Consider the following 25983-nt stretch of genomic DNA (forward strand, 5'->3'; position numbering starts at 1 on the left):
AGCTCTGATACCATATCAAACGGAGAGCATAGAAACAAAAGTCAAATATAGAGCCAAGAAACAAAGGAATTCAATGTATGTTATTGATTATGCAATGAGAGAGAGAGAGAGAGAGAGAGAGAGAGGTGGGGGATATTTGCCGCCATTGTTCACCTTTCGAGAGGAGTAAGGAGATGAACAATGTCTTTACCCTTATTTGATAAATTTTTAAAGTTAGCCTATAAATTTATTTTGATTGATATTAGGGGCCAAAAGTTGCCTTTATCATAAAGAACCCCAAAAACATTTAAATGTTTGGTAAACAAATTAAATAGCACCCAAAGGATATTTGTGTCCACGTTTTAAAGTTAAGGGACTAAATCGAGACTCGGCCCAAACTACAACTAGGTATTAATCTCTTGTTTGAAATAAGTGCTTTTTCACCAAAGTATCATCAACACGCAAATGAATAAACATGATTAAATAAGCACTTTTTTTTTTGGAAAGATTTCTAGTTAGTACCCTATACTTAGGCACAGCGCCATTTTTGTACTTGAACTTTAAATGCTATAATTGAGTATCCAAACTTTCAAAATGTATCAATCTAGCGACATTTGAAAAAGATACAAATGCCCTTTGAGTGTAATCTAATCTTTTTTATCAACCATCCAAACGTTGACAAAAAATTAATAATCCCAATTCTTTATTTATTCTATTTAAGAAAGTTGGGATTACATCTTAGTGGGCATCTTGAACCCCATCTTTCTTGAATAAAAGAGTAAGAATTTAGGATTGTTAATTTTTTGTCCATGTATGGACAGTTGTTAAAGAAAATTAGATGACACTCATTTGATGACTAATTAATAATCTATTAACCGTAGGTACTGAATTGAAACATTTTAAAAGTTCGGATACTCAAGGCCCAAAGTACAACATGGCAATAAGATTTTTTTTTTCAAATAGTCAAGCGCTCGCAAACTCCGTTGATGAAACATGTAAGAAAACACTTCCGCTTTCCCGTCCCTCTTCTCGTATTCGTCCAACTCCAGCGCGCGCACATAAACCCTCTCTAGGGTTTTACCGGTTGAAATGAAAAATACGGTTAGTCTTTTTTTTTTGAACTTCACTTCTACTATTTCTAACCCCTTCATCTTCTTCTACCATAATGCTCTCTCTCTCTCTCTCTCTCTCTCTCTCTCTCTTCTTATTTTCATTATTTATTTATTTATTATTTATGTTTTGTAGGAAGATGAAGATCGGTTAAGAGAATTGCAGGAAGCCATATATTCCGACCCGGACAATTATTCCCACCATTACAATCTCGTACGACTTGCATTTCAAACCGTTGTCTGAACTGAACCAAATTGATGACCATTTTTTTTAATTAAAAATTTAGGGGGACTTTGCTTTTTTTTTTTTTTTGAAGTTTCCAGCTCCGTTGCTTTCTTTCTCTAAGAATCACATAGCCAAAATAAAGTTTTTATATTTTCTTCGCTTTTGTATGGTTTGTGTTACTTTTTTCCCTCGATTTTTTTTTTTCGATCTCTGTAGATTTTCGCAACAAAATCGAAAAGTCAATATTTGCTTTATATAGTTTTGCGTTGCATTTTTCGATTTTTCGTTTTTTCTTTCTAGAAATGTAGAAATAAAACCGAGAACTTTGACATTTATTTATTTGTTTGTTTTCGCAACGAATTGGGAAATCTTATTTGACATGTTCAGTTTCTTAGGGGGTTGGTTTTTCTTCTTGAAGTTTCTAGTTTTGGAGGTTTCTTTAAGGAAATTGAAAATTTTGGTTCTTTCCTTTATTTATTTTTTCTCCAGGGGCTTTTCTTGTGGGAGAAGGGGGAAGACACGAAGGAATTGAAGGAAAAAGCAGTAGAGCATTTCGTAATTTCAGCTAAACTAAATCCAAACAATAGTCATACCTTTCAGTTCTTAGGCCACTACTACAGTCGAGTATCGGTTGACTCACAAAGAGCTTCTAAGTGTTACCAGAGAGCTCTCACTCTCAATCCCAATGATTCTGAATCTGGGGTCAGTTATCGTTTTCCTTGTTATCACCTTTTGGAAGCTGAAGACTTGCCCCCCTCTTATTTATTTATTTGCGTGTATCATGGGAATTGTTATTCTTTGCGGGTTTAGTTTTAAATTTGAATGCTCATTCGTTTGCAGGAAGCTCTGTGTGATTTATTGGATGATGAAGGAAAAGAGAGTTTGGAAATTGTTGTGTGCAAAGAAGCTTCAGAGAAGTCACCGAGGGCTTTTTGGGCTTTCCGGAGGCTAGGTTACCTGCAGGTTTTGTTTTCATCTCTTTTTGCCTGATTGAACTTTTTATCTCTAGGTTATATTTCTCTTAATTGCCATTCCTTGGTGCAATGGTAAAACCTTGGGCTGACAAGCGGGAGACTGTGGGTTCTAGTCTGAGAGTGGCCACTTTGTGCATCAAAACATGGTGGAGGCTAGGTTACCTGCAGGTTTTCTTTTCGTCTCTTTTTGCCTGATTGAACCTTTTATCTCTAGATTATATTTCTCTTAATTGCCATTCCTTTGTGCAATGGTAAAACCTTGGGATGACAAGTGTGAGAATGTGGGTTCTAGTCTGAGAGTGGCCACTTTGTGCATCAAAACATGGTGGAGGTTAGGTCCATAGCACAGTCCACCCCTTCCAAGTTGGCTATGTCCTATGTCTGAAGTCTATGTTTTTTTATTTTAAAATTTGGATGTTGTTTAAGAATTCTTATTTATTTATTTATTTTTAACTTAAACTTCTCAGGTGCATCAAAAGAAATGGTCTGAAGCCGTACAGAGCCTTCAACATGCTATAAGGGGTTACCCTACATGTGCAGATTTATGGGAAGTATGCATTTTTATTTGTAACAGTTCTCCATTTCATGTTTTCTATCTGTTTTTTAATATATATTTTTTGGCTGCGACTTTTTAAATACCTTTGGTTTCACTTAATGTCTATCATGTTAATTTCATTTCAGGCTCTTGGTCTTGCATACCAGCGACTGGGAATGTTTACGGCTGCTATAAAAGTAAGTTATTTAGTCATCTTATTCGTTAATTGCTGCATTGCATGTAGCTGTTATTAGAAGCAGTAATATGGGGCCTAAGTTTTTGCTTGTTTTTATTACCTATAAGAAAGGAAGTAGCAAATATACTTATAAAAAAGGAGGTAGCAAATCAGACATATGATTGTAGATCTGTTTGAAACTATTTCTCAGTTTAATAAGCCTGCCTTAAATCAAATGCTCTTGTGAATGACCATTTTGATTGACGAAAAAATGTGTTATTATTGGGGAATTAGTCTTCTGCCACAGCTTTTGAATGCATACAAGGATCCAAAAGCTCTCTAAGTTAATCATAACTATTACAATAAAACCTTGTTGGAAGTTTAATTAATTATTGTTTTTTATATTTACCATAACAGTCATATGGGCGAGCCATTGAATTGGAGAATTCAAGAGTCTTTGCATTGATTGAGAGTGGAAACATTTTGTTGACACTTGGTTCCTTCAGAAAGGTAAGATTAAGTTGGGTTCTTTCCTTTATTTTTTGCTATATTGTGGCTGCTTCATTTTAGTGTGAAGTTATTTTTTGAGAAAATTTAACCAGAATTTATTAAGAAAAGGGGGAGGGGGATCAAGAGGAGATATACAAAGCAGGGGGTGGAACTCCTACAAGTTACAAAGGAGAAAGCTTGTTGCTATACAAATGCTCCAAATACACACCAAATTTAGCTAGGCCATCTGCAGTATGGTTGTGTTCCCTAGGAATCCAAACTAAGTTAGCATTTAAACCATCCAAAGAATCCCAAGCTTCAGTCAGATAGTGATACAGTCTCCAAGGGGCCCCTTTTTTTTGTCTCTTAACCATTTTATCGTATTTGCTGAATCACCTGTAATGATCAAATTCCGAATTCCCAAATTCTTTATTATATTGATTCCGGTGAGAGCAGCCATCACTTCAGCCTTTGTGGAGTCAGCCCAACCGATTGAACCACTAAAAGTCCAGTGGATATTGCCCTTTTCGTCCCTTGCTATACCACCAATACTTGCAAGGCCCGAATTACCTAAGGCACAACCGTCAAAATTAAGGGTTATCGCACCTTCACTGATGGATATGGGATGCCTCTAGGAAGTTTGCTGGGGATGAGGCGGAAACAGAAAGGGGTGAATATCTTTGATAAGATCATTAACCGGAAGTCCTTTAAACAGAGTTGAATTCACCGACCAAAAGATGCAAAGATGGTAATATCTGAGATTAACTCCTACAAGGTTCTGCTTTTATTGTCAAAGATACGGATGTTTCTTTCATCCCAAACACCCCACATCACTGCATGAGGCACTGATTGCCAAAAGACTTTACCCCTTTTGGTAAGCCCTATTCCTTGCCATTGATTCAAGTTGTCCATAATGTGTTTTGGAAAAGCCCAGCTGTACCCTGCCATATTCAAGAAGTGGGACCATATCCTTTGAGTGAAACTGCAATGAAGAAGAATGTGATCTGCAGATTCACCCTCGCTGAGACATAAAATACAAACATGAGGAGAAATGGAGCATCTTCCCAAAAGTTTTTTCTGTAGGAGATCACAAATATTAACTTTTTGGAGATGGGCTTCCCATACAAAGAAGCAAATTCTTGAGGGGATGTGGCTGCACCAGAATTTCTTGTAAGGAAAAGAGGAATGCTGATCTTCAGCAGTCAAAGCCCTGAACATAGGCTTAGAAGAGATTTTGCCATTTAGGTGAAGGGTCCATATTCGGGTGTCAGAATGAGAGGGGGATATGTAGGCATCTTTGAGGGTTTGGATTAAGACTATTAAATCAGAAATCTCCGAGTCCCTTAGGGGTCTTCTGAGGTGGAGGTTTAAAGAATTCTCGGCGGTCTAGTTTGGGAGGCAAGAAGAAATAGAGGCTTCTTGGTCAAGGGTGAGGTTAAAGAACCTAGGGAAAGAGGCTTCCAGGGTAGATTCCCCCCACCAAAGATCTTTCCAGAATTTAATTTTAGAACCGCTTCCCACTTTATACCTTATAAAAGGAAAGAAAGAAGTATGAATGGAACATATACCTTTCCAAGGATTTGTGGCCTTTATCTTGTTCAAATGGAGATTGCAATCCCACCCGTTTGTATTTCGTCCATATTTACTTGAGATGACAATTGTCCAAAGAGCATTTGGTTATTTAGAAATCTCTAGAGCCATTTGCCTAGGAGAGAAGACGACCTTCCTCTTTTGGTCTGTATACTTGTTTCTAGTTGACTAAATGGTTTCTCTTATCTCCACCACCTTCCCAAAGAAAGTTCCTTTGAAGCTTCTCAATTTGGTTTCTAACTTTGGTCGGAATCTGGAAGACAAGAAGAAAGCAGACCGGTAGATTTGATAAGGAGGCCTTTAAGAGAGTAAGCCTACCCCTTTTGGAGAGATAACACTTTTTCCAAGTCGATAATTTTTTCTCGCATTTCTCCATCACTGGGCTCCAAAAATGGAAGGATTTTGGATTCCCTCCAAGAGGCATCCCAAGATTGGTAATGGGGAGATTCTCCACTTTGCACCCCAATAAAGATTTGAAAATTTCTAGAAGTTCCACTTCCACTGATTTAATAGCAACAATACTACTTTTGCAGAAGTTAACACTCAAACCAGTTAGAATCTCGAAACATTCGATTACCATTTTAGTGTTTGTGATGTTGATTATGGAGGCATCCAAGAATAGGATTATGTTGTCGGCGAACTGTAAGTGAGAGATGTGCATTTTTCTCTACCCACTTCAAAACCTTTCTCCAAGTTGAGAAGAATTGACTTGTCAAAGAGATAATTAAATATATCTATCACCAAAGTGAAAAGTAATGGGGAAGGAGGGCAACCTTGTCTTTTACCCCTATCAGCCTTGAATTAACCTTTCGCTTCACCATTTATCAATACTGAAAACCAAGGAGAGCCAATACAACCTTTAATCCACCTTATCCAATTTCTCCCAAAACCTCTTAGTCCAATGATTTAAAAGGCGCGCCTAAGCACTCAGGCGAGGCGCATTTTAGGGTAGGCGCCTCGCTCAGGTTCTAGGCGCAGCCCATTCAAAAGGTGCACTGGGCATGTGCCTTTTGAAAATTTGCCGCTTTTTCCCTTTTTTTGAGTCTGGCCACTGAGCCCCCGACCCCCTTTTTCCACGCCTCTCGAGGCCAGCCCAAACAAGTCCATGCTAGGGTCTTAAATTCTTAGATTTCACACAAAATAATAATTTTATAGTTTGAATTGCTTTTAAGAAGATAATTTATTAAGATGATTGAATGGACAACATTACCAAATAGGGGGTTCTTGAAACTTCGATGAGCGAGCGAATTAGGCTTGCCTCGAGGGGCGTGGCACAAAGGCAGCTCGTAGAATTAGGAATTTAATATATCACATTGGCTACTTGATGCAATTGAGAAAAAAAGAGATTGTGGGTTTTATATGCTTGAAAATGTTTTATATGTTTGATTTCATTTTTAAATTCTCATTTGAATATGCTTTACACATATTTATGTATTTTAATTTTAGATAATAGGTTTTTTTAAACATTTGTTTTAAAACCTAAGTTAGTATTTTTATTAATATTATGTTTTATAATTTTTGATTTTTTTTTGAATTTTTTCGAATTTTTTGCATTTTTTTTTAAATTGTGCACCTTACCTCAAAATGGCTTGCGCCTTTTTTGCACCTGCGCTTTTAAAACACTGTCTTAGCCTTAAGTAGTCAAGAATGTAGTCCCAATCCACTTTGTCGTATGCCTTCTCAAGATCAAGTTTCACAAGGGCCCCCGGGATCCTCGAGGATTTTCTGTCTTCCATACACTCATTTGCAATAAGAATGATGTCAACAATTTGTCTTCCTTTTACAAAAGCAAACCGATTTGGGGATATTAGATTTTCAAGGACTTCTTTAAGTCTGTTGGCCATAACCTTCACCAAAATTTTGTATATGCTCCCAACCAAACTTATAGGTCTAAAGTCTTTAACTTCCAAAACTCCCCCTTTCTTAGGGATGAGGCAGAGAAAGGTAGAGATAAGGCCTCTGTTAACAATGGCAAATGAATGGAAGTCCATGAAAATCTCCATGAGATCCGACTTTACAATTTTTCAACACTTTTGTAAGAAAAGAATAGGGAAGCCATCCGGCCCTGGAGCCCTATCTTCGTCCATGCTGAAAATAGTCTTCTTGACTTCTTCCTCGTCAAAGCTTCTTTCCACCAATCCCTCTTTTCAGCTGATAGGGTAGTGCCATCCCAATTATGTAATGTAAACTGATTTTCACTATCCTTGGAGTAGAGGCTTTTAAAGAAAGGAAGGAAAGCTTTAGAAATTTCCTTAGAATTCTCCACTTCTCTGATTGAGATTGAATTTGGAAATAAAGTTATTCCTAGTTCTTCCCAAGGCATAGGTGTGAAAAAATCTGGAATTATTGCCTCCTTTCAACCTTCTCACTCTTGATCTTTGTCTCCAATAGATCTCTTCCCTTCTAACTAGTTGCTCCCATTCCTTTCTGAATTCTGCTCTTTTATTTCTGTTTAAGGCATTGAGGGTCCCATTTTGCTCTCTATTATCCAAGTCATCTAGTTCCGAAAGAACTCTTTTTTTCTCTTCTTCAACAGCTTTAAATTCTTCTCTCCCCCAAGCTTTAAATTCTTCCCTTCAAAGCTTTCTATTCTTCCCACCATGTTGCAACCTTTTTACTGAAGTCTTTGTGTTGAAGCCAGAATTTTTCCAATCTGAATGGAGTCTTTCTTTTGATGATTCTTTCGGTGTTCAGCGATATGGGCTAGTGTTTTGAGGTACATCTTGGACGAAGTTCTTGACACAGGTTTGGGAATCTCTCCAACCAATCCTGAGATAGCAAAAATCTGTCAAGTCTGCAGCTTATGGCATTTTCTTGCATGTTTGACCAGGTGAAAAGTCCATTGGTAAGAGGGAGATCAAACAGATTGTGTCTGTCAATAAAATTAGAGAAATTTCTCATGCTTTTGGTTGGGGTTCTACCATTAGAATGTTTTGAACTGAACCTGGTGACATTGAAATCACCCACTAAACACCATGGAATGTTTTGAACTGACCTTTCCAGATTTAGTCACCTCTTTGTTAAAGATTCTCTCCTTTTCATCTTCTTTGTCAATTCTCACAATCCCCAAAGTTCCGGCTGTACTGTCAATTCCCAAATTCTCTTTCTCCTTCCTGTCAATGCTTGATGGAACAACTGTCTGAATTGGAACGATCTGTATTGGGTGGGATGGTAACTCATGCGAACCTGAAAGAGTGGAAGAGGAGAAAAGGCAGTGAGATGCAGAAACAGAGCGAGAAAAAGGAGATTGAAGAGAAGACAAAACCGAATGGGGGGCGGGGGATCTCCCTGAGTGCGATTTATGGTTTTGGTCAGGAAAGGAGGTTGACGAATCTCTCCCTTGTCTGCTAACAGGGGGGTCTGATTCTGAAGACATTTCGTAGCCTGGATCGATCAATTGGGTCTGCTCGAGAATCTCCACACAACCCCAACTCCCTTTGTTTGCGAACAGGTCTTTTACTCTTTTAAGAGCAAACTCACGAGGGTCTGGATTTGCTTCAGTAGCGTACGAGCTGAGGTCATCCTCTGTGTCTTCTTCCTCACTGGCGGCAGGCCGGCCAGAACTCACGGACGGAGTTGGAGCCATGAAAACTTTACCAAGATGCCAGCCCGAGCTGAGACGAGTTTCGGGAACCGCCTGACTGAAGGTGGGGGTTGCTGGTGGGCTTAAGGTGCTAGATGGGCCGGAAGACTTAAGTGGGCCTTGGGTTTGAGAAGAGCGGCCCAAGTTTTCAAACCGGCTGGGAGTTGGGACAATATTGGAAATCCAGGAATTAGGGGGGGGTTTTGAAATTTGAGACTTTTTAATGAGGGGTTGCGCCTGTCCATCTTCTTCGTGTCTTTTGAGCTCCACAAGGCCTTTGGATTTGGGGATGGAGGAGAGCTCCTGCGCAGTTGCACGAGGAGCCACCGTCGACTTTCTACCTTCTCTGTTCATGCCTCTACTGCGACCAGATCTCTGAGCAACAAAGGTGGAAGTGCCACGTGGAGGAGAAACCTTTGAGCGAGTTGGGTCAAGAGTCCGGAAGGTGACTTGTTTTTCTTCTCCACCTCCACAGAGATGTAGAACCAGATGTTTCTATCCAGAACTGGGATTGAACGAGGGATGGCATGAATACCATGGTTTTTCACCCTGATTCCGGCAAAACTTAACTCAAAAAGATTCAAGGATCAGGGATCTATGTCTTAAGGACCTCCGCCGGTGTCTCCTATCAAAGAAAAATTTTCCTTCGTACAGAGGTGGAATGGAAGCCCTCTTAACTCGAGCCATCCGTTGAATCTCAACTGATCAGGGACTGCGTTAATCTTTGGCCACCAACGTTCAATTTGAACCTAGTCACCAAAAACGAAGATTGCTTTGAGCTTGGTCCAAGAGATAATCAAGTCTTCCGAAGGGGCAAACCCCACTGCTTTATTTTGTTCAAAAGGGCGCAGTTTCAACAGGGATTCAGAATGCAAATTTGCAGATAGTCCAGCTTCAACTTCATCTCAACTTAACGCAGGTGTTTTCGTACAGACAAAAGCCAAACTCCAGTTTCCAAATGGCTTTCCCTGATGTGCAATCGAAAGAAACGCAGACCGTCCGGATTTTATGATTCTGCTTTTGACTTCGAGCAAGGGAAAGGCTTCTTGCGTGAGATTAAAATGGCGGGGTTTCCTCTAGGCGGAACAGCCCAATCCAAAAACTGGATGAAAGAGTTCCAGCCACTGGAAACTGGTTCTTCTGGGATACAAATGTGTCTTACCTTGCCTGATTTTTCCCATCTGCTCAAATGTGTCTTTAGTTTGCAAATAAAGTCTTTGGTCTTCCTTTTTCTTGTCTACATGTCAAAACTAAATACTTGAGTTTGGAGTTGCAGCTGAAAAAGCTATTTAGTATAAATATAAAGGCATTCTTCTTTTTATTGTTACAAACACTTTACTAAGATTAAAAACTCAGGATTCTATTGCCTTGTTCAGGGTGGTGTAGGAATGTCCTTCACAGTTGCATGGACTTTTGGAGTCATAGTCATTATGCGTCTTGTGTTTTGTGGTTGCATATGTAGAAAGTGGTACCATTTGTTATCTTTTGGTGCCTATGAAAGGACAGGAATTGGAGGATCTTTGTTCCTTTTTCCATAGTCCATACCTGTTATAGGAATTTGTCTGGATGTTTGCCTCACCTCATTTGTTTGACATTAGTGTTGTAGCATCTTACTTTTTTTTTTTTTTGAAATTGGAAGGATAGGACAAACTGTGTTAGGACAGATAGCATCTTACTTTTTTCCATAGTCCATTTCTTACTATAATTAGAATTATTCTTTTGTCCCTGCTTAAGTTATATAATAGGACAGATAGGACAGACTGTGTTACCCTAACTTTATACAAGGATAGAAATACCTCTAAGATTGCCACTGCAAGTAATTGACAGAAGTGGTGGTTACTGATGAGTTGAAAGAAGTTGATGAAGAGGAAGGAGAAAGAAACTGGGAGATGATTATGGAGATTTTTAGGATCCTAGTGAAGGAAGAACTTGGGAAGGAGCAAAACAAGGATTAGGAGGGTAACACTCCTTTTCCTGGGATAGTAGAGGAGAGAAAGGAGATCGGGAGAAAGGCTGCTAATAAAAAATGGTCACAGAAGTACAAAATGTCTAAGATCGTTGTGTATCTTCTTATTTGGACCTCAGTTCAAGGAATGAGTTAGATATAGATAGCGAGTTCTCTAACTGCTCTGTCAACAGTTTGGGTTGCCTTCCTGCTAGCATAATGTCTAAGATCGTTGCGGATCTTTATGTTGATGTTGTGGTCAGACCCTCTAGTAGGGAGCCCCACAGCAGCACGTGTGGAAGGGGTAGGAGACGAAGGGGAGGGAGGGGTTAAGTGTTTCTTGTAGTTTTTCCAGGCTTTGGTCCTTGTTGTCTTAGCCCAGGTGGGGTTGTTTGTTGTTTTTTGTAGTGCATTGTTTTGAGGTTTTGGTTCCATTGGGTTGGTTCTGTCCATTTTTAGGCTTGGGAATTTTGTTGTTTTTTGTCTTTTTTGTGAGGCTGATCTTGACTTCAGCTGAATGAGTTAGATATAGATAGCGAGTTCTCTAACTGCTCTGTCAACAGTTTGGGTTGCCTTCCTGCTAGCATAATGTCTAAGATCGTTGCGGATCTTTATGTTGATGTGGTGGTCAGACCCTCTAGTAGGGAGCCCCACAGCAGCACGTGTGGAAGGGGTAGGAGACGAAGGGGAGGGAGGGGTTAAGTGTTTCCTGTAGTTTTTCCAGGCTTTGGTCCTTGTTGTCTTAGCCCAGGTGGGGTTGTTTGTTGTTTTTTGTAGTGCATTGTTTTGAGGTTTTGGTTCCATTGGGTTGGTTCTGTCCATTTTTAGGCTTGGGAATTTTGTTGTTTTTTGTCTTTTTTATGAGGCTGATCTTGACTTCAGCTTCTTTCTTCTGTATACTTATTGTATGCTCTGCTTTTCTTTTAATAAATTATACCTTACCTATTTTAAAAAAACACTCTTCCCAAACGGAGCCTAAAGGCATATACCCTTTCAAAATGGAACTGACTGACATGGATAATCAGACAATAATAATTAAAAACTCCATATTTCTGTATGGTCACTTATTTTAAGATTATCCTCAATGTTTACTAAAGAATCCTTGTGGTTCTGATTTAGAAGCAGTTATACCCTAGATACAATTAGCCTAGGTTTTCTGTAACACTTAGAAAACTTGTGGGCTGCTGCTATGGTTCATGGACTTGAGTTTTGCGCTTGTTGAGATAATCTTTATTTGCATCTAATCATATTTTTATTTACATGAACACGGAGGAGGTGTGATACTACTTGCTTTCTGTCTTTAGGGAGTGGAGCAATTTCGACAGGCTTTGGAAACTTCACCTTGCAACATAGCTGCACATTATGGTCTAGCTTCTGGGTTGCTTGGTTTGTCAAGGGAGTGTGTAAATTCAGGTGCATTTAGTTGGGGAGCTTCATTACTGGAGGTTTGTTTTCTTGGGAATATTCTGAAATTGCACGTTTCTCCATTGAAAATGCAAGCAGCAATGAAGAGATTTTTGTCATTGTGATTGTAGGAAGCATCTGATATTGTGAAAAAAAGTACGCTTTTAGCAGGAAATATTACCTGCATTTGGAAGTTGTGTGGTGATATCCAGGTATGGTTTTCGGAGTGTGCTTCCACTGATTTTTTTTTTTTAATGAAAATACCTGTTGCACATTTTCAAGATTTTTCAAAGTTTCTACCTCACCCTTCTTTTTCCTTGTTCTTTTCCTGTTTATCTTATCTTAAGATATACTTTCATCAGAAATGGTCTGTGCATTTCATTGATTACTGCTTAAAGATTTTGGTGCATTTTGATCTACTAGGTGTGTCACTATATGTTTTAAGAACTTAAAAGTTTAAAATTTCTACATGATGGCAGTGGTTTGAAGTATATTCTGTTTTTCCCCCTCCTTCCCAGCTTACATATGCAAAATGTTTGCCATGGGTGGATGAAGGCCAGAAATTAGGAACCAACGAAGAGGCTTTTAGAACTTCCATCTTTTCCTGGAAAAGGAAGTGCCATTTGACTGCAATAGCTGCTAGTCATTCTTATCAGCGGGCTTTACACTTGGCACCATGGCAGCCTAATATCTACATAGACATTGCAATCTCTGTAGATCTCATTTATTCATTGGAGGAAAGAAGTAGACCTGAGTCAGATGTTTGGTAAGAATTTTGTGCATACTGTTTTCATTAGATCATTTATTTTCCTATATATGGCCATTTACACTGATTACTTGCTTATCAGGCAGCTGCCTGAGAAGATGTCCCTAGGTGGCTTGTTGCTTGAAGGAGACAATGATGACTTCTGGGTGTCTTTAGGATGCTTGTCAGACAACAATGCATTGAAGCAGCATGCTCTTGTCAGAGGATTGCAGTTGGATGTATCTCTTGCTGTTGCATGGGCATACCTGGGAAAAGTAATGCTATAAATATCTATTAGTATAGTTCTCATGAGTGTGTTTTTTTGTAGGCGATCAGAGTAACTTTCATGAGGATTTTTTTAAAGCTTCTAGATTAAAAGTTTTCTTTCATTGGTATTGCTTCTTGGTACATAGTTTTGAACTCCAATAAATGCTTGACAGGTACTTTTGCAATTCCGTATCTATTAGACTGGGGGTAAATAATTCTGTGAAAGTGTTTATCCCCCCTACAAACAATATGGAATGACTAAATGCATGCAGGGAGGTCTTTCTTTTAGTTATGGGGCAAAAAATGTGAAGGTTACCGAATTCACTAATTTTTTTGATAAGATTTAATTTCTACATTAAAAAAAACTAGGTAGTATAATAGAATACATAATTTTTCATAAATTGCAAATTATTTTCATAAACATTACATATGTTTGAGATATATGTATCTTGTTGCCTGAACACTAGAGAATTGGTATTCTTTGCAGCTTTACAGAAAACAGGGTGAGAAGCAGTTAGCCCGCCAAGCATTTGATCATGCTAGAAGCATAGATCCTTCCCTTGCATTACCATGGGCGGGAATGTCAGTTGATACCCATTCTGGGTAAATGCTTGTCTCAATGTTGTAAATGAAATATCTGATTTTGTTCAGATTGTAAATCTTCCCTTAGATTTTTTTTTAAATTCATTTTTAGGGGTTGCATGCCAGACGAGGCATTTGAAAGCTGCCTACGGGCTGTACAGATATTGCCTGTAAGTTTGCTGTACTTTTTAGTCTTTATTACCTATCACATATTCTCATCTTTCTTCCCTCCCTTTTCCCTGAATATGATATATTTTTGTAAATGTAATTTTCTTCTTATCTGTTTTATGGAAATCTTATTGTCCTAATCAGTTTTCTCTAGGCAGTGTTTTGGGTACATACCAATTTTGGTAAACCAGGGATGTCTCTAGTGAAAAGATGAGTGAACAGCCAGTGAAATCAAAACACACTATTTTGGGGGAGAGTTAAGAGAGTTTACCTCTCCCTGCTCCTCTAACTATTTCACTTTCTTCTCATTAATATATTGATTTAATTATTTCTGTTATCGATAAAGAAAATCAAAACACACTGGTGCATTTGTCTTTTGATGCATGTATATTTCACTAATGATTAGGACTGTGCCACCTCTATCAAAAAAGGAATATGTCCAAATCAGTCCCTACTTCTGTAGCTTGTAGCTGAAGATTGGTATTGTTTATATGATAATGCTTTTTGAGTTTGTGCTTGCAGTTTTTAACAGCTCTTCAGAAATAAACACTAATGCTGGCCTAGAGTTTTGCCTAGGACATTTGAACTATTAAAACAAGAGACTAAGTCTTTCTTTTAATCGATGGTAACAGGAAGTATCACTATATATGTGGAGAAAATGTACCAGGTAAATTAGGTTTCTTTTGCATGTAGCTATACAAAAAGCACAAAGGTGCACTGTCAATGCTTCATCATCTCTTAGTCTCTGTCTAGCTGATTCATTATCTTTTTTTTCTTATCAATAACAAAACTTTCATTAATCAAAAAGAATAATTAATTACAAAGAAGGGGAGATAAACTATCTTAACTCCCCCAACAGAGGCTAGACTCCCCAAAAAGAAAAAAACCAGAATTACAAATGAGCCCAGAATATAGATTCTCTAATCACCCCTTACTTGGCTAACCCATCAGCAAACGAGTTAGCAGATCTCTTCACCCAACTGTACTTTATTTCCATATCCTTAGCCAGCCACTTGAATTTTTTCTTTTCATCGCTGTAGCTCCATAACTCAGCCTTGTCTTCTTTCAGCCACCCTACTACCACCTCCGAATCCCCTTCAATTACAAGCCTCCTAATGTTCATTTCATTTGCCCTTTGGACACCTTCCAAGACCGCAAAGACCTCAGCCCTGAGAGAGTCACCTACTACAATTGGGCCTGAGAACATGGCTGAGACAGTCCCATTCTCATCCCTGAACGCTCTCCCAATGCCAGATTGCCCAGGGTTCCCTCTACTATTGCCATCAAAGTTTAGCTTTATAAAACCAGTGGGGGGAGGGATCCAAGACAGACTTAGACCTGTTTTAACCACTGTACCACCCTTATGTGGATCAGTTCTATTACATTTTCAATGCTCCTCACTTTTTCTGGGAAGATTCTTGAGTTCCTTTCTTTCCACACTGACCAACACACAACAACCCTTAGGCATCTCCACATAATCCTACGTCTCTTCAAATGCTACCTAAAAAGGAGGAAAAAAAGGCCTTGCACATTCAAAGGGGGGTTCCACCTACACCCCAAAAAAGAATATGCCCATTCCCAAATAGTTTTAGCAAAATGGCAAGAAACTAATAGGTGATAACTAGTCTCCCCATCAGCTTTGCAAAGAATACACCTATGTGGGGATAAACAGGTCTTGGGTCTCTTTCTTTAAAGGAGATCACTAGTGTTGATTCTTTCCAGGAAGGTTTCCCAACAAAAACTCCCAACCCTAATTGGAATTGGCTTACACCAAATCTCTTTAATAGGGAAAGATAAGCCTACGGGGCTGGTTGGTTGAGTTAAGATTTTAAAGAAAGAGGCACACGAGAATGAGCCCAAGGGGGAGGGGGTCCAAGAACGCAATTTCAAGAATACCTAGGAGAGTCAAGGTGCTGTCCAAATCTGTATCTCTAACAACCCTTCTCAACCCAAATTCCATCCAATCCTAGAGCTTGAAGATGAAGGGACAATAAAAGAGGGGATGGACTCTTTTTTCAGGACTAAGAGAGCATACAAGGATGGAAACTAGTCCTTCAACGGGGAATTCCCCACCCAAGTTTGTTCCCAAAATTTTATGAGGTTGCCTGTTTAAGTCATACCTGATTAGAGGGGAGATAGTTGAGAGACTGGAGAGGAAGGACAAAGGGGAAATGGAGAGGAAGTACAAGCTGGCGGGGAAATGGAGACTAGAGTTGTTCATTGAAGCCAAATCTTTCTTGTTTGAGCATGGAAGGACAAAGGGGAAGGCTCACTTGAAAATCAAAGAAGGGAGCAGGGCGACGATTCTCTTACTAGAGGAGGCCTGCGTGTGGTTGAAAGGTTTTGTAGATGGAACTGTCAATTCCTTACGGGAAGAAGGTTCGAGACACTCGGTGATTTGTGAGAACAAGAGATTCGAATCTGTGCTAAAAAGGAATGGAAAAGGGTGGTTCATAATGGTTACCGAACTCTTTGGTAATAACAAAAGGCAAGTGTTGTGTATTCCAGAAGGCCTGAAGCGGAGAGGGTGGGCTTCCTTCGCTTTTAATCTTCAGGCTTTTCTCTTGGAGGTTGAAGGGAGAGTGGAAGAAGCCCCTAGCTTGAAGGATTGTCATCTTTCTGTCCTGTGTAATCAGGTGCCCTGCTTTAAGCATTATCCTGAAGTTTTGGTGTCCAGCTCGACTGTCCTCCGACGAGTAGCTTTGGAAGAAGGGAGTGGGAGCTGGGAGAAGAGGGTGGTCCTAGTGGCAGACAGGGTGATAGAAGATTGGACGAAAGTTTTAGAAGTAATTGCAGAGAGGTTGGGATTAGATGAAGATGTAATGCTGCTGCCTTTTGCTAAAAAGAAAGCTTTATTAGATATTGGAGATAAGAAACTGATCTTCTGTACTTTCCTTGTAGAAGGAAGTTTGATTTAGGCCCAGAATTGGGCTCTATACTGCAATGAAGTTGAATCTAGAGCCGACAACTTCTTGATTAAACTTCTCGGTCTTCCTTTCAACCTTTGGAATGATCAAATACTGAGGAAAATTGTTAGAGCGTTGGGTGGAGTCTGTTGGAGGTTGATTTAAGAAACTTGAGAGCTGTGGAACTTAAGGTTGCTGGGATCAAGCCGGAGAACTTGCCACGGGCCTTCGAAGTTCTCTCAGAAGGTGCTTGGTACAAGGTCTGGTTAGCTTCAGAAGATGAGGCCTTGCTTTGGGGAAGACGAACAGAGGTTGAAGGAACCGACGAGTTTGCAGGTTGGTGTACATGTGGCCTTCAGGGGTTGGCGGGAAAGCCTGATGTGTGTGGGCGAAATACAGAGGAAGGAGAACAGTCACAGGGGTGCCCTGAGTCTTGAAGCTTTCCCTTTAAGGCTTCTAATTCAAATTTTTTTTGAAGAGGGGTTGTTTAAAGAGGGTGGCTCGTCCTATGCTGACGTGACTAAAATGGGAAAGAGTTGTTTGTGCTCAAAGTCTTTCTCTGAACTGGCTTTAAGTAAGGTTGGGCCAGACGAGTTAGTGGGTGAGCCTTCACTTGGTTTTAAAAGCCTACGTGACAACTTAAGTCATCACGTGGGGCGGGGGCAAGCTTGGGGCGATGATAGATGGCAACATTCATCTATCATCGTACCCACACTATTCGAGAGGTAGAATAGAAGAGAAGGAAGAGGCTGACCAAGGTTGGATAAGCTACGACTTAGATTCTGAATATGATGAAAGTTCGGAAGCTTGTGGGAGTTTAGGCAGTGCGGCAGATGAAGCTCTATCTAAAGATCAGAACAAGGATCCTTTTAGCATGGATTGTTTTTTCTTAGGGGATTCGGTGGGGGAAGGAAAGGAGAAGGGGGAGGAGCGGGTGAATGATCTTAACCCAACTCTGGCTGAGCCCCCCTAGTTCTAGTGCTTTGCAAGAGGCCGAAAAGGAGGTAGCTCGGGTCTTCTCAGAGCTAAACAAGGATACCTCACAGAGAGGTACATACTTGGGTACAGAAAGGGGTCATTGTGTTGATACATCGACAAGGATTTTCTTCCTCCAACTCTGGTAGACAGAGTGCTCTAATTTCTCAAAAAAGAAAGTGACTACCACTCCTTCGCCTTTGCTCTCTCCTCACTTCTCTACCTCAGGTAAATCCCTCAACTCTATCAATACCATTTTGGATATTGACGAGTGCTCTATGTCTCTTGTCCAGATTCTCTTCCGAACCAAGAGTCGGAAGCCCTTGGTCTGAAAGCCACAGTGCGTCTACAAGGGGGGGAAGTGGGTGAAGAAACTTGCAGAGAGACAATAATATGGGAAGTCTTAGAAAACCTTTTGGGTGAAGTGGAAAGGAAGGAATTGCAGAGAGGGAGCCTGGAGGGGACAGAAAGGGTTGTAGTTGGAGGTAATGTGAGAAGGAACAAGAAGTTTCCTAGGAGTGAGGAGAGTGCATCTTTAGAAAAAGAGGAAACTAATGGGGAAGAGTCAGTTGCAGAGTTTGTGAAAAAGTTGGGGTGCAAGCCGAAGAACCCGAATGATCTAAAAGCCTACATGCAAAAAAAAGAGGACAACAAGTTGAAGTTTAGAAGGCTGAGTGAAGTGGAGAGGTTAAAAAAAGATATTGAGGGGGACAAGAAATTTGAAGTGAAAGGGATTAGAAGAAAAGGGTCTAAATAGATCTTGGAGGAGTTAGGGTTAAGGCCAAGAGTTTTCAATGAGAATCCTAAGTTGGAATGTGAGGGGGCTAGGCAGCATTAGGAAGAGAGCAACAATTAAAGGGGTACTTAAGAAGTTTAATCCGGATGTGGTAATGATTCAGGAGTCCAAAAGAATGGATCTTGATTGCATATGGGCAAGGAGTGTGTGGAGTTCTAGGGGTATAAAGTGGGTGGCTGCTTCTTCATGGGGTTCCTCAGGAGGGATTGTGACCCTGTGGAAAGAAGAGATACTCTTAGCTGTGGAGGGGCTGTGACCCTGACACATCCCATGATCCATTTACACCATCTTTCCCCAAACCCAAAATTAACCATCACTTCCTTCAGAAAGGACTAATCAACCAAGTTATAAGATTTTTCTAAATCTATAGTTTGCACACTACTCCCTTCTTCTTGACCTTTTTGAAATTCTCTACACTCTCATTTGCAATTAATATTTGATCAGCTATCCCTCTCCCCTTCACAAAAGCTCCTTCTTTTTGTGCAATAATAGTAGGCAGGACTTGCTTTATCCTTAGAGACAACACCTTTGCAATTATCTTGTACAAGTTGTTTACCAAGCTGATTGGTCTGAAGTCTTTTGGATGAGAGGCATCTTTCTTCTTTGGGACCAAAGCAATAAAGGTGGAGTTCAACTTAGGATTAATTACTCCCCTCCTATGAAATTCATCAAACACTAGCATTAGATCCCTCTCCAAGATTTCCCGACAGTCCTAGTAAAAAGCCATTGTGAATCCATCCGGGCCTAGAGCTTTTGTTTTGTCTATGGAACACACAACCTCCTTTGTTTCCCTAAATTCAATCCTCCTTTCCAACCTTTGTTTGTTTTCTGCCCTAAATTTGGCCAATTCAACCCTTCTAATGACACCCTCCCACTTAAAGGCCTTCTAAATATGGACTTAAATTGATCTATAAAGGCCCTTGCTATCTCATCCGAGTGGGTCAAAATTGACCCCTAAACTTCCAATCTTGAAATAGAATTCTTTCTTCTCCTATTGCCACAGTATGAAAGAAGTCAATGTTTCTATCTCCCTCCAACAATTTGCATTGAGATTTTTGCCTCCAACTAACTTCCTCCTTGTGCAAGCAATCCTCCAACTGCCTTCTCAATCCCCCTCTTTGTTCCTTGTCTCCCTCTTCAAAATCTCCCCTTTCATCTTTCAAGTCCAATTCCTCAATCTGATCCATCAATATTCACTTTCTTTCTTCTAGTCTACCAAACTACAATAGGTTCCACTCCCTAATCCTTACTTTTAAGAATTGGAGCTTCTTGGGAAATCTCATGCCTTCCCATTTCACTAAAGGATTACACTGGTCCCACCATTTTCTGATTTTTTAGTAAACCCCGGGTGGAGTAGCCACATATTTCTAAATCTAAATGGAGTAGGTCTATCACTCCTCCATTCCTCCTTGCAAATCACTATGGGCCTATGATCTAAAGTGAGCCTAGGAAGTGCCCTGGAAGTTAAACTCCCCCAAGCGAAGGTCTTGTGAGCTAATGGGATCTCTTTAAGCTCAAAAGCAGCCACAAAGAGGTTGAATTTCCCCATACTTGTTGTCACTCTCTAATTAGGGTTGTTAGTTTCCTCTGTGAACCAAACCACATTGAAATCTCTACCCACACACCAAGGCCCTTCCCATAATCCCCTAACATCACCCAGTTCCTCCCACATTTTCTTTCTTTCCCTGTAATCATTTGGTCCATATACATTCGTTAACACCCATTCAAATCCACTCTCTACCCGCTTGAATTTCAAAGACATTGAGTATTTGCCAATTAATTCCCCCATCCCTTCAAGCACATCCCTTTTCCAGAGTCACAATCCCTCCTGAGGATCCCCAAGATGGAACAGCTGCCCAATTGATCCCTTTGGCTCTTCATACACTTTTTACCCATCTACTATCAAAATCCATTTTTTTGGACTCTAGAATTAGCACTACATCAAGGTTATACCTCTTTAATCGTTGCTCTTTTCCTTGCACTTCCGAAACTTCTCACATTTCAGCTAAGAATCCTCATATTAACCTGTTCCTTGCCCCCCTCCTACATCTGGACTCTACTTCACCCCTTTCCTCCTATCCCCCTTTGCCCCAAACGGCTTGTCTCCTTCCACATCTCTTTTCAGCCTCTCAACTTCACTCAATTCTTCTTCTTAGTTCTACTCTCCTCCTTTTATAGGAAAACTTTTAAGTCATTCAGATCCTTCAATTTACACCCCAATTTTCCCACAATATCTGATACAGAATCCTCTCTACTGGAGTCCTTCTAAGTCTTAGCCTTTTCCTCCCTCCTACTCACCTCTTATCCCTAACTCCCTTTTCATTATTCTTTCAATGATTTCCCACACCTTCCTATTTCTATTCACTTCTTCCACTCCTCCCTAACCTTCACCTCCTTCAATTTGGAAAAACACTTTGCTACAATGGCTTCTCTTCCATGGGCTTCCAGATCTGGGATGGGAAGGGAATCTGGAACACGAGACACAGAGTAATCATCAGTAGCAAAAGCTGAATTCACTTGGTTACCTAGGTTTATCCGAGAGATGGGAGATAGATACAGACTGGCATTTTCAGCTATCCTTCCCTGTTTAGAGGATTGGTTTCTATCTGTCTCCTTGCATTGGTGAGAAAACAGTCCTGTCACTTGGTCAACATGGTAATCTCTTTCTTCACCCTGTGGTTTACCCCCTTTCGATGTATTCCTGTTTTGCCTCAGGTTATCCTGATTCGCTCCCCTGTTAATACCTTGGGCATATTGAAACTTTGGGGAATAGTCACTTCTTTTTGGGCCCAGATTTTCCTCCCTATTTTCCTGGCCTTTTTCTGCTTCATTTCCTTCCCTTGCCATGCCGTTCTGACCCACCGATTGGGCCTGCTGTGTTTCCTCCATTTCCCGTTTAAATAACCTTTCGAGATTGATAGTTCCCATATTTTCTTCATTGCAAAAACCTCCATCACTCACACTTCCTAAATTGGTGGAGTCATCAGTATCTTCTTCCTCCAAGCTACAGTCAATCCACCCTTCATCTTTTTTCTCCCTCCCTTCCAGCCTCTTCCTTGCATATCTAGGGTTAGGATGCTCTGGGGAACGAAGTACATTGTTGTCTTCATCTGAGTTCTGGCAAGGAACCCACTATAGAGAGCTTTCTCGGTCTGGTTTCCACCGCTGCACCCCTTTTCCTTCAACACATCTCATTTTAGACGGAGATAGACAGGAGTTTCCGTCTATAGTCTCCCTCTTCTCCCTTATCTTGCCCCGACCCATGTCATGTGGGTTGAGTTGTTTCTTACCTGGGCCAGAAACTAGACTGCCCATAACCCCAAACGGTTCAGACAGTGCGGCTCGGCTTAACTTATCAAGGCCACAGCTTTTTCTGGCCACATTAGCATAGGAGAGCTTGCCAACTCGGTTTCTATGAGTCAAAAAATTTTGAGTTAATTTCCATAATTGGATGACTTGTCGGTAGGTTTTCCCCTGTTGACTGCTCCATTTCTTTCTTTATCTTCTCCTGCAAGTCAATCTTCTCCTCCATTCCCCTACAGCCACATGTTCTCCATCCTGCCAACTCAGCATCGTCTTCAACCTCAGCTCACCTTCGCCACAGTGACACTTCAACTCCTGAAGCCGCCCATACCCGATACCAAACAACTTCGGAACATATTTCAAACGAACGAGGCAGGTTTTCATGTTTGATTCCTGCAACTCGAAGCTCGACTGCATTTAGGTTCCTTTGGTTTATTTCCAGCAGAACACCTCCCAACATTCGTACAGTGTTTTCAAGGACAGGTTCGTTCCACAGATTAAAAGGGAATCCTAGCAACTTCAACAGAGTGCTACCTTCTTTGAGTTCAACCTCGTTGCAGATTGGAGTCCAGGTTTGGATCTGGACCATAATTCCGTCTACAGTTACCATATTGAGGCTCAGCTCCATCTCACTGACATCAAGAACTGCTTTTCTTTCTGCAAACGGTAGCAGGATTGCATCTACATCAATTCCTATCTTCTGTGCTACTGCGTCCAAGGCTTTTGTCTAGTTCTTCACTCCCAGCTTCAATCATTACTCTGCGATGTTCAGTTGAGCAGACCACCGCAAAGTCCAGGGGGTGGGGGGCTCTGTTCCTCAGTGTTCTCATGTGCATCAGTCTTACTAAAATCCCCCTGGTCCTTTTGACCCTGTTTTTCAATACCTCTGTTGATGAAAACCTTTTCTTCTTGCTCCTTCCTCTCTGCAGCTATAAGAAAAAGCTTCAATTTATTGGCAATGGCCTTCCATCCCATGTCCTTCTTCCCTTCTGACTCACATTACCATTTGTCTTCTGTTGGTGTCAAAAAATTCTGTTACAGTAGTATACCAGCCCTTCACATTCCTTCTCAGTTCCACTTCAAAGTTTTTCCCGGATAAGACAATGGAGTTTTTCCATCCCACTTCTTTAAGGAGTTAAGTGCTATATTGACAAATCCTTTCACCCATAAATTTGCCTCCTCTGGTAGCCCTATTACCTTTTCTAATTTTCAGTAAACTCTTACCTTTGGACTGACCCTGTTTGAACCTGAAACTCTTTGCTTCAATCACCAGCTCAGATCGCCACCTACCTGCTGTTCTGAATTCTCCGTTGCCCCTCATCTCCACAATATTGTTAAACTAGAATTAAAGCACTAAGAATGGATATGGGAATGACAGAATGTCTAGCTGACTCATGTATCTTTGATTATTCTAATACAATACTGATCATAATAAAAGAATTGATGTCCTCAGATATTCTGCGAAGCAACTCCAAAGAAACCTGCTATGCTGCTTCCAGATCCCCCTGCAAAAAAAAAAAAAAAAGAAAAGAAAAAAAAAAGAAAAGAAAAGAAAAGAAAAAAAAAAGAAAAGAAAAGAAAAGAAAACTAAAAGCGGAATTGTCTTCCAAATATTCGGCCTTTTGGCATCTTCATATTTTTGTATTAGTCTTTTGGCATCTTTGCATTGCTGAGCACCAAAAGCCATATTCTAGTAGCATTTCAATTCCACCCTGTATTGCAACTTTAGAAGTACACTCCTAAACTCCCAACAATGACACTATTGAGAGCATTCCTTTTGAACCCTCCTCTGAAATTTTTTGGTCTTCACGAGTTCCCATATAATATATGATATTTATTTTTTGATGAATAATAATATGTTTATTGATTCAGCAGCAACTTTAGAGTGAGTTCATACATCATCCCAACGAGAGGCACGAGCTGCAGCCCCTCTTTGAATCTTACAAGTAAACTAGGAAAGAAAAACAAGAATCACAACTGAGCCCAAAATAATTCTTCCCTATTTACCGCTTGCTTAGCTAACACATCTGACAAAGTATTTGCTGATCTCCCCACCCACTGTACAGTGACCAACATATTCCTTGTCAACCAACTAAATTTCTTCATTTCATTCTTGTATCGTCACATAGTCTCTTCAGAATTTTTCAACCAACCCACCACCACTTTGGAATCCCCCTCGATTATTAGGTGTTGTACCCCCAGCTGGTTTGCAAATTGCACCCCTTGTACAGCAGCTAAAAGTTCTGCCCTGATGGAGTTCCCAATTCCCAAGGGACCTGAGTGGAGCAACAAAATCTCTCCCTTCTCATTTTTCAAAGCACCCCCCACTCCGGATAATCCTGGATTACCCATGCTGCTTCCATCAAAATATATGATATTTTGATCACTTTTAGTTTAATTTATTAACACTTCAATATTCGATTGTAATACCAATTTGATTAGAATCTGATGGATATGATCCAATTCAAATTAGAAATTTTGAATATAAATGAATCAAATTCGGATTTACCTATATCTGATTCAATTCAATCCAATCCGTTTGCAGCCCTATATGTGATACTCATATCTTTTGATATTAACTGAATTTTCTTTTTCTTTTTGTTTGATTGATATCAACATCATGTGAATTCCTATCATACTTCATGAACACAACTTATGCAACAAAGCAATAGTCTTCAGAAGCCCCTCCTGAGAGATCAATGAAAGGAACATCAACTAAACTTTGTATTAATATGGAGTCCTAATTTTTGTATTATTTGAGTATTAAAACAGAAAGTGGACATTTGGGATGCTTGTCTTTTCCATTGTGTTATATGTATTATAGAATTCTTTTTTGATCAATAACACAATTCATTAATTATCACAATGGGAAATACAAAGAGGAAGACAAACGTTCTTATCCTTCAACTTCAGCTTGAGCCCCAAGAAATGAAACAGAGAGAAAGAGAAAGGGAAAAAGAAAAAAAAGAAAACAGATTTAAATTACAACTGTGCCCAGAACATTGACTCCCTGGCCGCCCCTTGTTTAGCTAACCCATCAGCAAAAGAATTAGCTGATCTTTTTACCCAACTGATTTTAACATCCATTTTTCGAACCAACCATCTGAATTTTCTTGTCATATTGCTATATCTCCATAAACCACTATCGTCTTTATTCAGCCACCCTACCACCACCTCTGAGTCCCCTTCAATTATGAGTTTTCTGAGGTTCATCTCCCTAGCTTTCTGGACTCCTTCCAAGACTGCATGGATCTCAGCTCTAAGGGAGTCACCCACTCCAATTGGGCCTGAGAACATGGCAGAAACAACCCCATTCTCGTCCCTAAAAACACCCCCAATCCCTGATTGTCTAGGGTTCCATTTGCTACTTCCATCAAAGTTTAGTTTTATGAAGCCCACAGGTGGGGGAGTCCAAGACACACTCATTACTGCTTTAGTCTGGGTACAACTAGCAATCTCACCCCACTTCCTCAGCATGTCATCCACTATAAAATCTACGAATAGCTTTAGGGATTTCATCCACTGTACAACCCTTATATGGATCAGGGCCCTCAGGTTTTCAACACTTCTCTTTTCTTCAGAGAAAATCCTGGAGTTTCTTTCTTCCTATAAAGACCAACAGACTGCTGCCCTTAGTCCTCTCCACATAGTCCTTCCCCTTTTCATACGCCACCTGAAAAAAGGAGCAAAAAGACTTTGCATATTTGATGGAGGATTCCAAGTACACTCAAATAGAGAGAAAGCTCACTCCCAAATAGATTTTGCAAATTGGCAAGACACCAGTAGATGGAAACCAGTATCCCCATTAGCTTTACAAAGAACACACCAACGAGGGGTCAAACAAGAATTGAGTTTATTCTTTTAGAGTTGATCACCAGTGTTGATTCTTTCCAGAAATGCTTCCTAGCAAAAACTACCAACCCTAGGAGGAATTGGTTTGCACCAAACCTCATTAACAGGGAAGGGGGGGTTACAGGATTGGTGGACTGGCTTAACAATTTAAAGGAGGCACAAGAGAAGGAACCAGTAGGGGTGTGGGTCCAAATTCTAGAGTCTTCCTTAGCTGGGTCTAAGAATAAATTATCAAGAAGTTGGAGGAGACTCGAAACAATGTCAAGGTCTGAGTCTCTCATAGCCCTTCTCAAACCCAAGTTCCAATCAGATCCAGAATTGGAAGAGGAAGGGGTGATGAAAGAGGAAATTGTCAAATTTTTAAAAATAGATTGGGCATA

The 25983-nt window shown here is 40.2% G+C and overlaps 1 protein-coding gene across 6 annotated transcripts in view; it reads left to right on the top strand.

Annotated features, from left to right (window-relative positions):
• The first annotated feature begins 870 nt into the window (after positions 1 to 870).
• LOC148849629 (Tetratricopeptide repeat (TPR)-like superfamily protein) overlaps positions 871 to 25983 on the top strand; it is a 34175-nt gene continuing 9062 nt past the window's right edge. For 3 of the 6 annotated variants that reach the window (XR_016100912.1, XM_088950527.1, XM_088950529.1), the window contains exons 1-13: positions 909 to 1080; positions 1225 to 1302; positions 1804 to 2016; positions 2155 to 2277; positions 2756 to 2839; positions 2970 to 3020; positions 3416 to 3508; positions 11910 to 12050; positions 12141 to 12221; positions 12489 to 12775; positions 12858 to 13029; positions 13509 to 13624; positions 13716 to 13773. Coding sequence is in view for 5 of the 6 variants with exons in the window: in XM_088950527.1 (XP_088806653.1) it covers positions 1069 to 1080; positions 1225 to 1302; positions 1804 to 2016; positions 2155 to 2277; positions 2756 to 2839; positions 2970 to 3020; positions 3416 to 3508; positions 11910 to 12050; positions 12141 to 12221; positions 12489 to 12775; positions 12858 to 13029; positions 13509 to 13624; positions 13716 to 13773 (1509 nt within the window). In the remaining variant the exon portion in view is untranslated. Of the gene's footprint in view, positions 1081 to 1224; positions 1303 to 1803; positions 2017 to 2154; positions 2278 to 2391; positions 2457 to 2755; positions 2840 to 2969; positions 3021 to 3415; positions 3509 to 11909; positions 12051 to 12140; positions 12222 to 12488; positions 12776 to 12857; positions 13030 to 13508; positions 13625 to 13715; positions 13774 to 25983 lie in introns of those variants that run through there. The other 3 variants (XM_088950530.1, XM_088950531.1, XM_088950532.1) reach the window with 2 other exon arrangements.

Source organism: Nelumbo lutea, chromosome 6, assembly GCF_056320005.1.
Source record: "Nelumbo lutea isolate HS-2025 chromosome 6, American lotus-T2T, whole genome shotgun sequence".
Classification (NCBI taxonomy): Eukaryota; Viridiplantae; Streptophyta; class Magnoliopsida; order Proteales; family Nelumbonaceae; genus Nelumbo; species Nelumbo lutea.